Source organism: Patella vulgata, chromosome 8 (genome assembly GCF_932274485.2).
Source record: "Patella vulgata chromosome 8, xgPatVulg1.2, whole genome shotgun sequence".
Taxonomy (NCBI): Eukaryota; Metazoa; Mollusca; class Gastropoda; family Patellidae; genus Patella; species Patella vulgata.
Genome location: NC_065886.2, coordinates 11,663,633 through 11,680,671, shown reverse-complemented (window position 1 = coordinate 11,680,671; position 17,039 = coordinate 11,663,633). Strand labels below are relative to the sequence as shown.

Genomic DNA, 17,039 nt, shown 5'->3' with positions numbered 1-17,039 from the left:
ACTACACACACAAAGAACACCTGATAACATTCACACGTATGAAGACCCCACCTCACCCACCCACCCATAAGAACACCTGATATCACATATGAAGAACACCTTTTACCTCTCTAAGAACACCTGATACCACACATTAAGAACACTCAATTCTCACCTGTAAGAACACCCAATACCATATATAGGAAGAACACTCGATACTCGGCACCTGTAAGAACACCTGACATCACATATGAAGTACACCCTTTACCTCTCCCCTGAAAGAACACCTGATACCACACACCTGTAAGAAAACGTCACCCCATACCACACACAGAAAGAAGATTTGAAACTCAGCTGTAACAATACCTGATACCACTTAACTTATTAACGACATGTTGTATTGTGGTAGGGTTGTGTCGCTAATAATAACAGCTTGTTTGATATTTTCGATTGTCAGTTCTGTATTCATGTTATGATGATTAATTGGCTTTTATTTGTCTGTTAGATCCACCAAATAATTTATAATTGATTTGAATTTCCAGGAGAAGTATGATAGTGCCTTATTATGCCGAGATTTATTAGAAAGCCCGAAACGTAGAATCGGCAGTGACAGTTTCCTGGATATTGGAAATGGAGAAAGAAAAAAATCTGTTACTATCATGGAGATTGAGAAAAACCGATCACTCTTCATGGAGCAACAAGGTTTGTATACTGGTATTATATTTCATTGAAAGCATATCCAAACCTGTTTTGAATTACTTGGAAAGAAGCTTTTTGAAAAATCTACAAATTTGTATCATAAGTTCTGTTATTGAGTCAACTGCCTGGGTTGCGATTCCCCGGGTGTACGTGGCAAGGAGTAAGGTCGCCTATCTAACTTCGTGGGGTTTCCACCCACTGCTAAAGACCCTGTATGCGCAAACGAATTATTGAAATAAAATTGAACCAAATGTTAGTCCCGAAATGACCTAGTTTGTGTCGAGTGGATGTTAAACCCCATCTCTCTCTCTCTCTCTCTCTCTCTCTCTGAAAAACTGAGGTCTTGTCATTCTGCGCCCAGAAAACTATCTACTTTGAGAATAGATCTTTGCCTTGAATGGCCGCTATATCCAAAAATTAGTGTACTATTTTGTTATGCAGCTCTACTCCGTTTCACACCTGTCATAAACACGACGATTAAATAAGTGGAATAAATAGTTCTCGAAGTATACTTAGTGTTTTCGACTAAAATCGTTGATTTCATTACTTGACATGTCGGTCATCCAGCATAGTGTCTGTTCTAAAGTGGAGCTAATTGTAGACAGACATCATTAGTTTAGTATGAGGTCTTGTGTGTATACCTTGTAAAAGAATCGAGTACCGTTGGAATTCCATGAAGAATACACGGAACGCTGCTGTCTGGGAAAAATTCCCCTCATAGCACACAGCATGGCAAATACCCGTCTTCATTAGCCAAGTCGGAGCAGAAACGTAGGACATTAAACTTCATTCTCTTGCACGTGTCAGAAAACTAGGATATTAAAACATTTCATTTCATGGCTGCTTGAAATACATTGTTCTCAAATAAAAAAAATTGGGTTAACGTTGCCTTGACACTGAGAAACAGAAAATCAATTAAATACAGCCTTAAATAAAATCAAACTGCATTTAGTTTGTCATTTGACAGATATAATAATACGTAATTGCATATTCATTGCCCCAGGTGTAATATGTTTACAAAAATAATGATTTTGTTCGATTTATGTGTTTAAAAATTAATGTGTTTTATGATCTGATAATGAAAAATAATAATAGAATAAAAATGATTTTTATCAGTTAAGTTATTACTGTAAAAGCAAGGTTGAGTGGCTGAATGGTGTAACACATGCACTTTTGATCATAGGATCTATCATTGAGTCAAGTGGCTTGTTTTTGATTTTGGGGGGTTGGATGGCCGAATGGTTAGCACGTACGTGCTGTATCATAAGGTCTGTCATTGAGTCAACTGGCAGGGGTTCGATTCCCCAATTGTACGTGACAAGGTGTAGGGTTGCCTGTCCAACCTGGTGAGTTTTCTCGGTGTCCTCCGGTTTACTCCCACTGCTAAAGACCCCTACGCGCAAGCGAATTATTGAAATAAATTTGAACCATGTGTTAGTCCCGAAATGACCTAGTTTGTGTCAAGTGGACATTAAACCCCATTTCTCTCTCTCTCTGTTTTTGATTTCACACTTGTAGGTAACAAGGAATAGGGTCACCGCTGGACAGAAACTAGGTCATTTCGGGCCTAACATGTGGGTCAATTTTGTTTCAATAATTCGCTTGCACATAGGGGTCTTTAGCAGTGGTAGGAAACCGGAGGACCCACAGAAAACCCACGAGGTTGAACAGGCAACCCTACTCCTTGCCACGTACAACCGGGAAATCGAAACCACGCCAGTTGACTCAATAAAACAGACCTTGTGATACAACGTGCATGCGTTAACCATTCGGCCATTCGACCCCCACCCCCCCATTGAGTAAGACACTGGCTCACTAGCCATGTGGGGGATCACGGTGGCTAAGTGGGTAAGACGCATTGGCCGAGAAAGTTCATCCAGATTTTCCGGCGTGGTTCCCCCATGTCAGTGATGCAGGAGTAAGGGCCTAACAAGGACAGCTGTCTAGTCATTCGGATGGGACAAAAAACAGAGGTCTCGTGTACACATTGGAATGCATGTAAAAGATCCCTGAACAGTTGGAATTCAATATAAGAGTAGGCTGTAGTGCTGCTGTCCAGACAAAATTTCCCTCATAGCACACTGTATGGCATATGTCCGTCTTCATTAGCCCAGTTGCCTAGAAATAAGAAATCAAAAGTGGGTTAATGTCCTACTTTTCTGCTAAAAGCAGGAAGTAGATTATTAGAACAATTGTATGTGAAGAATAATGTAAAATCTGATTGATGAATAAAGAAATGGTATTGTGTGACATCTAGTAGCTAATTAGTCCTAGATAGTTTTGATATTTTGACTGAAGCTTTGTGTGAAAATGAAGACAATTACACCACGTCCACGATGATCGTGATGATCGTGATAGGTCTGTGTGTAAACAACTGACCCGAAGGAATATATTATGATAGGACACGAAATTCCTGCTGACCTGCAGAGTTTACTCGTAGGTCAAATATACTTTTATAAAATAATCTAGCTTAATTAAACATACATTGTGCACAAGCTAAATCTGCCTATTGCAGGTCTTTCTTTAGGGCTGAAATGTTGTCTAAATTATTAATTAGACATTAATTAACTTATCCAGACCATAATCAATTCTTGATGTCATTGCTAGCCTGCGATATTTACTGGATTAGGATCAGATTTGCTGCTCAACTTTCATTCGTGATTTAATCATGAAATGGATAATCGAAATGTTGTCTAAATTATTAATTAGACATTAACTAATCCAGATCATAATCAACTCTTGATGTCATCGCTAGCCTGCGATATTTACTGGATTAGGATCAGATTTGCTGCTCAACTTTCATTCGAGATTTAATCATGAAATGGATAATCGAAACTTATGTTTTTTATCGTACCAACTTTAGTAATGATGATCGAGTCTAGGCCGAAAATTCTATTGCTAAATTCTCTGTTCAGAGTGGATCAATTTAACTGAAGTTTTCAGCAATTTCCCTTTACATTATCTAGTTTTTAATTATTATAGTGAGAACTGTCAGCTCTTTATCTAATCTCCCATAATGTATCCTAATTAATCTAGCCTAATTAAAGTAAAGATGTATGATTGCATATTTAAAAAAATACCTTTTTTTTTTCACAGCTTAATTCACGCTAATAGGTACTCAGATTGATTAATTAACATTCAATTAAAGGACAATATTGGTGTCAGTCATTATACCCTGTTAACCATTGGCGTTATTTAAAGGACAATATTGGTGTCAGTCATTATTATATATGTGATAGAACTGGTTAAACACGTTCCAAATATAATTTTAACACAGAGATCATTGCTACGAAAGATGCGTTATGAAGATTTCAAGAAAGGGAAGTGACGAACGCAAAAGGAAAACACAAGTTATATAACTGACTGAAATGACGAATGATAACAGATACACAGGCGAATTTCTGCTCACTAATAATTCCTTTGAAGACCAAAAGTTATTATATGACTCAGTGAGAGGGATATCTGATAATTCAAAAAAATAATTGACTGTCACTAGATAAGAGAAAATGATAAAAAAAGAAAAAGTTCATGCATTGCCATGTTTTTATTAAGTATAGAATGAATAAAAATAAGGCAATGTACAGACTATTTCTATATTATTATCGTTTTTCCTTATCTAGTGACCTTCAATTATTTTTTGAATCATCTGATATCCTCTCACTGTGTCATATAACAACTTGTGGTCATCGAATGAATTATTAGGGAGCAGAAATTCGCCTGTGTATCTGTTAACACTCTTCACCTCAGTCAGGTATATAAAAGGATAACTTGTGTTTTCCTTTTGCGTTTGTCACTTCCCTTTGTTGAAATCTTCATAATGCATATATCGTAGCAATGATCTCTGTGTTAAAATTATAATATATTAACAATTATTGTCCTTTAAGAAAACAAAATCAAAATACAACTGTGGGATGATCTCTTGGTTTGGATTCAATCAGATTATTAACAGGCCCATCAATTTGGTTCATGGCAAAAGAAGATGGTGACAGGCTTGTTATACTTTAAAGGTGTCAAAACATGATACAAAAAAGACATTTTAACTTCATTTTAATTTTACAATTAATTAGAAATTTAAAGTGTTTTATAAAGAGTTGGACATTCTTGCTATAATAATTCATAAATAGATGATAAAAAAAGAAGATGTTCAAAGTTTCAGTCAAATTACTTTGTTCTGAACGGAATTGTCACTGTTGGCAGTTTAGACTAGAAATAGGCATCAATTGTGTCTGCACCGTCTATGAGAATTGGCGATCGTTTGATAACTCCACCCACATATTCTTGATTATCAAGTAACATGCTCAATGGCTATGGTAGCCTCGCTTGGCAGGCCGTTCTGCACCAGTTTCTGGTAATGACATCAGCGACTAACGGTAAACATTAGCTTGGTCCCCCATTTATTGATTTAATTTTAAATGGACGACTGTTTAAATCCATACTGTATCCAAGTCATCCGAACAGAGATCATTTTGAGCTTGTCGTGTAAATAAAGGTTTAATTAATAATTTCTGTAACATCTGAAGCCTAAATAAAGACCTGAAATAGGCAGATTTAGCTCTTGCATAATGTACGAGTGTATGTTTAATTTCGTTTGCTGGTAATCCAATTTAGTAACCTGAAGAAAAATCACATATATATATTGTCCCTTTTGAAAGGTCATTCCGTGATGATCAACAAGTCAGGCCCCTAGACTCAACTAAATAATCCAGGGTTCAAATCCCAGCATGGACCAAAAAGAAAAATCAGGATATTTTGAGCCCAGTTACAGTGTTTCAGGAATTTTGTCTAGCTGTCTGCAAGGCTGACATTTAAAATGTTGCCGAGTTGTGAAAAATGGCAGTCAATAACAATTGTCAATTGGAATTCAATGAAAACTAGAGAAAAATTCACTTCCTTACATTAAATTTGTGGCCTTTGACATTAAATTTAGAATTCAATTAATTGTAAAGAAAAATGAAGATCTTAGATCTTCCTTAATTCATTAAAGATGCATTATATATGATTTAGATAAATAGATAAAAATTAGATGTTGAAAAATGAATATATTGAAAATGTCAGTCAAAATTACTTTATTCTGATCAATGTTACTAGTGATTGTATCCCATAAAAACTGTGTTCTGTTAATGTTACAAGAGTCTTAAGTTTAGACAAGTTAGTCTCGGCTGTCATGTAACATTGCTACAAGAATAAAAGTCTTGTTTATCCATTATTTAATTATTAAATGACATGTTCTAATCCATTGAATATCATGGCCATTCAATGGTCTTGAGAGTTGATTATGGGCTTGTCATGTGAATAAAAGCCTAATTAATAATCTATGTAACATTTGATGCCAAAAGAAAGACGCGTAACGGGCAGATTTTACTCTTATATAATGTATCTTTAATGAATCAATGTACCTTCTAATGCAGAATTTAAATTCATTGTTTCTACCTGATAGGTAACATAATTATTGACCATGAAAGAAAAAGACTTGAAGAATTAAAACGAAGAGCCGCAGACGAAGGCAGGGCATTATGGGAAGAGAGACGATTACGTGAAGCGAACTGTAAAAGTTTTAATTCTCTTGAGTCGGAGGAATCAAGTATATCCAGTAGCTGTGAAACACCATCTGAGAAAGAAACAAGGTAAGAACTTTGATTGACTGAATTATTAAAGGAAGAGGTCGCTGATAGAATTACATTGCATAGCTTTATGTTTGGTTTAGATTTAGACCCTGGCACATAGACAAATGATTTAGTTGAAGTGGTTTACTAATTCTGTGGCTTCACCTTGTCAGTGGTGCAGGAAGGAGGGCCTGACAAGGACAGCTGTTAGTCATTCAGACGGGACAAAAAAAACCCAAGGTCCCGTGTATACATTGACATGCACTCAAAAGATCCCTTGGCAGCTGGAATTTAATATAAGAGTAGGCCATAGTGCCACTGTCCGGGCAAAATTAGCCCAGTTGGAGCAGAACGGAAGGACGTTAAACCCCATTTCATTTACTAATTCCATACATGAGGCCAAAATTCTGCAAAATATTAGCCACGGCAACTGGAACAAATGCCTCATAGCAAGATAAGGGGTGGGGTGGGTGGGTTAAAACTCCATTTCATGGAATGTTCGCGAATTCAAAAACAAAATATCAGATATCCATTTTAGTTCCATTTGATACATTTATATCATAATAAAATTTTGTTCATCACTTTTCATGTTATCCTCTACCTGCCATTAGTGAAATATTTTAGATTTGCAGATACTATTTAAATACCACATCCTTATCAGTATCTCTTTCTTTAATTTTTTATGGTTTTGATTTTGTTATAAAAAAATGAGATTCCTTTTCAGCCATTTTCACAGTAAAGAAACATGCATTACAAACCAACAAAATAAAGAAAAGAAACCTGGGATCTCATTTTTACATAGCTTTATTCCTTACATATAACATTGCTGGTTACATAACATTACTTGTTGTATAACATTACTTGTTACATACCATTACTTGTTGTATAACATTATTTGTTATATACCATTACTTGTTACATAACATTACTTGTTACATAACATTACTTGTTGTATAACATTACTTGTTACATAACATTACTTGTTACATACCATAACTTGTTACATAACGTTACTTGTTGTGTAACATTGCTTGTTATGTAACATTACTTTTTGTGTAACATTGCTTGTTATGTAACACTACCGGTTACATACCAATACTCGTTACATAACATTGCCAGTTACATATCATTACTAGTTACATATTACTTGTTGCATAACATTACTTGTTACATAACATTATTTCTGGCATAACATTATTTATTATGTAACATTACTTGTTGTGTAACATTGCTTGTCACGTAACACTACCGGATTACTTGTTACATACCATTACTTGTTGCATAACATGGTTAGGGTTAGGGTTAGGGATTAGCGCTAGTCCTGTTTATATCTCGTGACCTATGACGAAAAATTGAGCTGGCCTTATCATTTAGCACCAACTTTAATCAAGGGGTTGTTCCACCTCATTTTTTTTCTCTATCCTTCATTAAATTACACCAGTTAGCATTATTGCTTTATAAAATATTGAATAGTGTGGGTGACCAAGTGGTCTTAATCCACCAAGATATAATTTCCTGTTAAAATGCCTTAAGGAACAACAACATTTATTTTAATTTAAAAATAACAAAGACTTCTAAAACAGAACCAAACAGAACCTAAGGCTAAATGCATTTTCAGAACTTTATAAAAAAAAAAAACCTTTATAATATCTCTCACAGACCTGAGAAACAGAAAATGAAAGTGGAAATTAATTGTTTGTTTGGGAGATGCAAAGGTGGTGAAGGAATGAATTATCTCGGAAATTGGCATGTTGGCTTCACTAATTCTGTCTAAGACACGACTTGAGGCAACGACAAGCAAAAGTTAATTGATTGGCTGATTCCTAATATGGTCGTTGTTCGTGTTCTACTACACGGAACACCAACTGTGAAACATTTCGCTTCCTGTACAAAGATTCTCCTACGTTCTTCTTCTCTTGGTTTCATGAAATGATGAAAGAAAAATAACTTTATTATTTAAAACGGATATTGGAGTTGTGTTGTGTTTTTTTAAGGAAAATGATAGAATTATTATAGACTGCAACTATTTGTTCATTTAATCTATTTCTATTCAGCATGTACAAAAATTTGTATTGTTAGTTTGAATTAGATTTTTTTTTTTCAATCAATTTTAAGAGAAAATTCCTTGGAATACCTTTTTTTTTAGCTTTATTCTACATTTCTTTATTAATTCCTGTCTTCATTAGCTCAGAAAATTAGGATATTTAACCCCATTAAATTTCTTTCCTTGATTCTTGACATTCAGTAAAGAGTAGGCATAACACTGCTGTTCTATCATAGTTTCTATCAAAGAACATTAGATAGATTTGGCCCGTCTTCGGTAGCTTGTTTATTAGTAACCTATTCGTTAAAATATATGGAGGATTGGGTGAACTAGTGGTTTAACGTGTGGGCAAGAAATCACAAGATCGTCATTGAGTCAAGTGGCATGGTTTCGATTGCCCGTTTGAAAGTGACAAGGAGTATGGTTGCCTGTCTAATCCTCGTGGGTTTTATCTGCGTCCTGCGGTTTCCTCCCACTGCTAAAGACCCCCTAACAAACCATGTGTTAGTCCCGAAAAGATCTAATTGGTTTTCTCTGGGTACCGCAGTTTCCTCTCACTGCTAGATTGCCCGCTTGAATGTGACAAGGAGTATGGGTGCCTGTCTAACCTTGTGGGTTTTATCTGGGTCCTGTGGTTTCCTCCCACTGTTAAAGACCCCCTAAAGAACCACATGTTAGTCCCTAAATGACCTAATTGGTTTTGATTGCCAGCTTGAACATGACAAGGAGTCTGTCTAACCTTGTGGGTTTTCTCTGGGTCCTGCAGTTTCCTCCTACTGCTTAAGACTCCTAAAGAATCACGTACATGACCTAACATGTTTTGATTGGACGTTAAACCCTAAAATATATATCTGTTACTGCTCCTTTAAGAGAATATAAAAGAGATGGTAAAAATGCGTTGCTTGCTAATAGAATCGATCGGGATGTCTTTAATACCAGCACTTCTAGAAAGATGAATCTTTAATGGCTGCAACCACTAATTATAGGAAATAATTTGATAGTAGCTATCGTTATTAAGAATTTCTAAGAAAACATATTTTCTAATCCTATTTCATTTGTAATGAGGTTTTAGAGTATAATGTTGCCATTTAAAGAAAGCCTGATAATTGATGTATAAAATTTCACCACATAAAGTCACTAGTTGGGATCATTAATTTGAAATGAGAATCAAACGAAATGAGGTTTTTACATCCTACTTTTCTTCAACAACCGGGCTAATGCAGTGTTTTACGAGTAGAATTCTGCAATGACAGCAGCATCACTGCCTACTTCAAATGTCCACATAACCTTGGTTTTTCAACCCATCCGAACAACTTCTTAGACGGCCCTCCGTCTGACAATGCTGATATTTCACGAGGAACTGTCTCAGCCAGCACTTGGATCTTCCGGCTTAAGAACTTAAACATAATAAAACAAATATTAATGACAGTTGGAATTTGAAATGCCCCAGCTAAAATTTCACTCATAGCATACTGCATGGCATACGCCCATCTTGATTAGCCCAGTCAGTGTAAAAAATTATAATGTTTTTTTTAAACCCTATTTCAATTAATTTAGTAATAAAAACAAATATGGATGATGTACAACAATTGTTGGGGGTATGCAATGTCTGATTGGGCATATTGCTGGTCGGACAATTTAGGACGTTTGGAAAATAGCGTTGGACATGTCCGGAATATACGGCCGAATTCCTATCACTTGTATGCATCCTATCTTGATAATTAACCACATAGGACTATTGCCACATATTAGTGATTAATCTTTGGGGAAATTTTCTTTTGGCGACCTTAAATGCTAGAACCATCGGATATTTATGGAAGAATAGAAACCTGTAAATATGTATGTATATCAGTGAATGATAGTAATTACTAATTCTATACGATAAGATTATCAATAGATCCGATCCACTTCAATTCTTTTTAAACAACCACGAAAGTAGAGTTAATCAATTTGTCTAGACGATCTATTTGATAACCATAACTTCCATGAATTAATCATGAAATTGATCTGTCAAAGTGCGGATCTGGGGTTGGGGTTAAGGTAGGGTGTGAAAGCTTGCCAGATAGAGGAGTGGGTCCATCTACTTATGGGCGCTTATGGAAGTGTGGCAGGTGACTTGGTCCTCCCATCTTACCAAATTTAACTTGTGCAGGTGAGATTGGTTCCCCATCTTACAATAGTTCAAGAGGCCAGGTTTAACCTGCATGTGTTTAGACTATTCATTTCTCACCCTTAAAGTTAACTTAAACATACATTATGCAAGAGCTAAATCTGCCTATTGCAAATTTTTCTTTAGGCTTGAAATGTTATCTATATTATTAATTAGACATTAATTAACTTATCCAGGACATAATCAACTCTCGATGGCATCAGATTTCTCAGATATTAAATAGATTAGAACAGTTCAGCCATATTTTGATTTAAGCTAACAATGGAGGAGTGAGACTTAGCTTCAAACAACCAGTACGGTGGGTGAAATTATTGCACACGTCTTGTCAAATCTTCAAAGGCTAATATCTTTGCTCGCAATAGAGTAATTTGAATGAAATTTTCAAATTATTCATTTTACATTATCTATTTTCGAACTATTCTAGCAAGAATGGCTAGCTCTTTATCTAAATCTTACATGATGTATCTTTAATTAATGTCCCACACTTGATTCCTGCCCCACCCTTTTTGATTCACGCCCAACTCATTTTTGATTCACGCCCAACTCATTTTTGATTCATGCCCCACCCTTTTTGATTCACGCCCAACTCATTTTAGATTCATGCCCAACTCATTTTTGATTGCTACCCCACCCTTTTTGATTCATGCCTAACTCATTTTTGATACATACCCACCTCATTTTGATTAATACACCACGTTTTTTGATTCAAGTCCCCCTCGAGATAAAATCGTGTATCTACTGTTGCTATCTATCTATCTACCCAATGCAAATTAGACCACGCTTCAAATTTTGATTGATGCAGATGTCAAAGAGATGTAACATTCTGTTATAAAACTCGACTTCCTGTTGCATGTAGAAAACATGCACATCATTTTATCGCGATCATGTTTTATGATGTTATTTTTTGTAAATCTTTTGTTCGATATTGTTAAGAAAAATCAATATAACTTTTATATTTTCATGTTAAATTAATACTGTATCAGGTTATCTGATGGAAATTTTTCTGTTTGAGTACGGTTGTACGTGACAAGGAGTAGGGTCGCCTGTCCAACCTCGTGGGTTTTCTACGGGTCCTCCGGTTTCCTCCCACTGCTAAACACCCTTACGCGGAAGCGAATTATTGAAATAAAATTAGGAGGGTTGAATGGCTGAATGGTCAGCGTGTGGGCGCTGTATCATAAGGTCTGTCATTGAGTCAACTGGCGTAGTTTCGATTCCCCGGTTGCACGTGACAAGGAGTAGGGTCGTCCATCCAACCTTGTGGGTTTTCTCTGGGTCCTCCGGTTTCCACCCACTGATAAAGTCTCCTATTCGTAGGAAATTTTTGAAATAAAATTGAAACATGTGTTTGTCCCAAAATGGCCTAGTTTGTGTCGAGTGGATGTTACCCCCCCCCTCTCTCTCTCTCTCTCTCTCTCACTCTCTAAGTAGGGGGGTTGGATGGCCGATTGGTTAGCCTGGGCAAGCGTGGGCATGGAGTAGGGTGGCCTGTCCATCTTCGTGGGTTTTCTCCGAGTCCTCCGGTTTCCTCCCACTGTTAAACCCTATTCTCTCTCTCACTCTCTCTCAGTGTTGGGCAAGAGTATTTGATGGGCCTTATTAGTCAGATTGAAGCCAAGTAGGGGAGATTACCTATCTACTTAGTTTTCTTAATTCAATGTTAATAGTAGGTGCAGGGGGACTGCACCACACACAAACCAATATACAAGTCAAATCTATGAACAAATCACACTATACAGACATCACAAACAACAAACGTATATCAGATCATGTGAATTGATCCGGGGGGCTAGTCGATACAGATTTCACTCAAAATGAAAAACGAACTAACAATAAATCGTCAACTTGAGTACAATTTAAGTTGTGAAAATAATCTATATTGTCTCTCATCTCTGGTAATGGTAATTGTGTAGTCGATGAAAAGAGGAAATTATACAATCCATGTGCCAGAATATTAAATCTCAGTATTCTCATCAGTTGATATATCTAATTAAAGATGGTGAAAATAATCCATTATCACCTTTTTAAAAGTGGTGTTTGGATTCTGTGAATGATCTAATATTGTAAAACCTGTAAATATAATATAACACCTTAAGATCCACATCGTCACGTGCAGTTCCATTGTGAGTCGCAGTTGAGTGTAGATGTGTTTATTTGATTGGTGAAGTAAATTTTATTATAAAAACAGCAATCTTTCATTTTGAAATATAATGGATTTACTCGTAACAATTTTAGATATGTGTGATTTAGTAGAGTGGTTTTTTTTTTTTACATAGGCTATGCCTGTTCCTGAAGAATCTTGTTTAGATATCTTGAATAAAATATTGTTTATATAAGAAAAAAATCTTGTCAATTTCTTAAAAGTCTCTTTTCATTCATTTGTGTTTTTGAGAAAATATCTGATTTTTTCCACAGCTTAATCCACGCTTTGATTTACTCAAATAGATGATTTGATATTTATGTATCATTATGTAAGAGCTAAATCTGCCTATCTTTCGATGGGCGTTAAAGGTTATATAAATTATTATTTATATAATTGTAATAAACCAAGAAGTAGTAAATCCATAAAGTTGTGTTATTATGAATATTATACCTCTACTTCTAAATGTCATTTAAGGATATTATTAATTAGACATTTATTAACATGATGTCATCATAAGTCATCAGATGGCTCTGATTTTGAGTAGATTAGAACAGTGCAGCCATTTAATGATTTAATTTTAAATTGGAGAAGCGAGGCTAAGACTCAAATGACCAATATGGTTGTTTCCGACCAATGCACACATATTGTCAAAACTACAACCACTGATATTCCTTTTAGAAATTCTTAGAAATTCACCTCTCACAATATAGCAGTTTGCAAACGATTCCTGCTCAAATCACGCTCAGGGTCTTTACTTTTTCTAGGGAGGAATGGTGGCTAAGTTGGTACTAAGACTCTGGCTCATTAACGTGGAGGTCGTGGATTCGCTCCCAGCGTTGGGCAAGAAAGTTTGTCGGGGTTTTTCGGCGTGTCTTATCTTAGGATGGGACAAAAAACTGAGGTCCTGTGTACACATTGGCGCACACGTTAAAGATCCCTTGGCAGTTGGAATTCGATAATAGTGTAGGCCGTAGTGCCGCTGTCTTGGCAACATTTCCCTCATAAACCCCATTTCATTTCATTTCATTTTACTTTACTAACAAGGTGGTTTATATTTTGTTTCATTTTATATTTTCTGCAGTGGATGTCGAATGTTGACAAATGTTCAATTCATCATATCTTTGTAAAGACTGAACGGAATCGAACTATTTTCTGACTCGTATCCGTTTAGAGATTCAACTGCCACAAACTAGGTCATTTCGGGACTAACATATGGTTCAATTTTTATTTCAATAATTCGATTGTGTGCAGGGTTTTTTAGCAATGGGAGGAAATCAGAGGACTCAAAGAAAACCCACTAGTTTAAAAAGGGATTCAAAATACCACAAATGACTTGAAGAATTTGAGTCAAATCATCTTCGCTTTTTTTGATTAGTCAGTAAATGTTCAATGATTCACTTGTTGTATTTACAATACAAAAAACATTTCCCATCTAGTAATTGACACGGAACAAGGAACCTCTTTTATAGTAATGAATGAGATTGTCGGGAACAATCTCAGATGTTATTTTTATCCGTGTTGGTATCGTATTTGACACGGATTCTTGTGATCCTTCTTCTCAATAACGCATTCTACTTTAGTTCAAGACCAGTTGTGTAAAAGATTACTACTCTTTCTATGGGTTAAAAAAAAAGCGAGAATATGAGTTATTAGATCGACTAAAAGTACTAGTAAAAGCTATTTGCTAAAGATTATAAAATGAATTATGAGTTATTGCTTTAAAGGTTATTTTGATTGCCTTAGTTTCTTGTTCAAACAGATTTGTATTTGTAAATTGTGTATCACTTGAAAAAAATTATCTTTTTAATTTCAATTTTAGTAGCTAATTTTGAATTAATGGCTTTGAATTATACTGAATATTTTCATTTTTAGAGTAAATAATTTTTGGTCTAATTTCATTTGGCTTTAAAAATGTAGTTCAGTGGTGGAGTAAGGAAGGCCTAAAAAAAAACAATGTATGTATTCTTTCGGATGGAACAAAAAATGCATAAAAGAATCCTTTGCAGTTGTAGTTTGAAGAATAGACAGAAAACATCACTGTTCTGACATCATTTCAATCATAGCATGTAGTGCATAGCGTATACTAGTTCTGGCACTATATATATATATATCGTTGAATGGTTCTCATATTAATTCGTGGTACGCTAAAATGATGTATCGTGATTCTTTTTTTATGTTTCTTTGTCTCTTCATTAAGCAACCTGTCACTCTTACTTATCCATGTCACACATTATCCATAGGTACACAAACACTCTTGAATTATTTTATACCTTATTTTTATCTACATCAATATCGTAATATAAAACAGTTTTATTTTTAGATATTGGCAGGACTAAAAATATCAATTATTCATTTATCCTGTTGTTTTCTTGGTAAATATTGACCTGGTTGTGAATCATAATACAAATCGTATCGTAGCACCTGAATCGCAATACATAGTGAATCGTGACTGCAGTGGCCATACCCAGTACTAGCATATACTCAACTTCGTTAGCCTAGTTGGTGAAGAAAAGTATGAAGTTAAACCGCATTTCATTTCCTTCCTTGTTAGTCTCACATCAACATAGTGACTTCAATAACAACAAATTTAGATTATTTTTTTTTTTCATTCAGCAATTTTTTCTAAATTATATCACTATCGATTCTTTAGAATCATGAAATTGACACAAAGAAAAATTGTTTCCGCCATGAGTTTTATTACCCGCCATTGTCTCGCTTACAAATATTAACCAATAGAAGCTAACTAAAACAAATATATCGTACCAGCCACGTTGAGAAAAAACATGAATATCTTTTAGCGATAATCAATACGTGGCAATTGACACAAGTAAATTATGATCTAAAATATTGATATTGTTGAGGTTAACGCGCCCTGAAAACTTTAAGATAAAAAAAATCAACATGGCTGGATGGAACATTAATTTGCTTTTTATGCTGTGGTTCATGGAGCGTTTTATCTTTGATAATATCATAAAAAATCAACATGAAATACATCCCTTTGTCATGACTTCATGCTGCTTTTTTTGCGACTAATGGTATTACTTTACTGGAAAACAATACAAATCGTTCAAGAGAATATATAAAAGATTTTAAGATTTTTATAATGAGGCAATGTGGTAAAGATTTAACAGAAATTAAGTCCATAGAGAAGGATAATGGAGCCTGAATTATCACTTTGCCAAGGAAATAAATGTAATTTATTTTGAATAAGATGGTAAACTGATCAAATGATGTACTAATAGCCCGCCAGTTCAGACGCCTTAAGTTGAACTTGTTTAAAAACCCCGGGGATCGTTAAACCAGTTTAACTTAAGTGTCTGAACGCAAATGTGGGGCAAATAAACCAGTTTAAAAAACCCACCTCGCGACCTGTCTTTTATTTTAAACTGGGTCATCTTAGCCGTCTGAATGGGTTGGCTTATAAACCCCGGCTCCAGCTTGCTTTGAGCATGCGCAGTTCGCAGTAAGTTACATTCCTGTGAAAATATTGGGGTCAGACAATCCCAATGTTATCGAAAGCGTGCGAGAATCGAATATGAAGCTACTCCCCTATTTTTTGCTGTGGCGAACAATTCTTTGCCCCATATATTCTCGCGGGAAAGGAGAACAAAAATACTTAAAAATGGTAGAGATCCCCGTCGTAATTTACTCCGAGACGAGCCGGTTGGTGACTTGTTTGATTGTCCGTCAGTCCGCCCACCAAGGGCCGGGCTTCGCACTCCCAAGTGGGGGCAGCAAGCTCCCCTTTTCTCAAAATCTTTGATCTGCACCTGTGCTATCAGATTAAAAAGCGATTGATGGACTAAAGATTTTGCTTAACACTATTACAGGTGGCTCTAGCTTGTTTATATCGTTTGCAGAGAATGAAACTATTGTTAAGACACTTTTACACATGACAAGCCTTTAATCAACTCTCTAGATCATTGGATAGCAGAGATTTAAACAGATTAAAACATGGTCGTCATTTATTGATTTAATTTAAAAATTGGCCAATTGATAATTGTTACGATAATAAACCAGCTATGCTACATCTTGTCAAACTTCAAACAGTTATAACTTCGCTCAGTAATTTTCAATATATTCCTTTTGCATTATCTATGTTTGAAGCTATTATAGCAAGAACAGCCAGTTCTTTATCTAAATCTTATATAATGTATCTTTAATGAAGTTACACGAACCTTTGTTGAAAAGATAAAAAAAGATATTCTGATAGAATTTTCTTTAAAAACAACCCTAGACTTACTAGAATAAAATTTTAAAATTGATTACATTTTTTTTTCTCGCCGATGAAAGGAAATTTTATTTAATTTTAGTCATTTGTTCTCAACCTCCATCTGCGGAAAAAACCTGTCTTATTAGCCTAGGATGTCCTAGGGTCTAAAGATGTTTCAATTCCAGGAA

At 35.3% G+C, this 17,039-nt stretch overlaps 1 protein-coding gene across 5 annotated transcripts in view; it reads left to right on the top strand.

Annotated features, from left to right (window-relative positions):
• Nucleotides 1-17,039, top strand: part of LOC126829886 (pleckstrin homology-like domain family B member 1) — a 204,918-nt gene that overhangs the window by 120,154 nt on the left and 67,725 nt on the right. For all 5 annotated transcript variants that reach the window (XM_056102682.1, XM_056102683.1, XM_056102681.1 and 2 more), the window contains 2 exons: nt 522-681; nt 6,116-6,302. In XM_056102682.1, the coding sequence (XP_055958657.1) occupies nt 522-681; nt 6,116-6,302 (347 nt within the window). The remainder of the gene's footprint in view (nt 1-521; nt 682-6,115; nt 6,303-17,039) is intronic.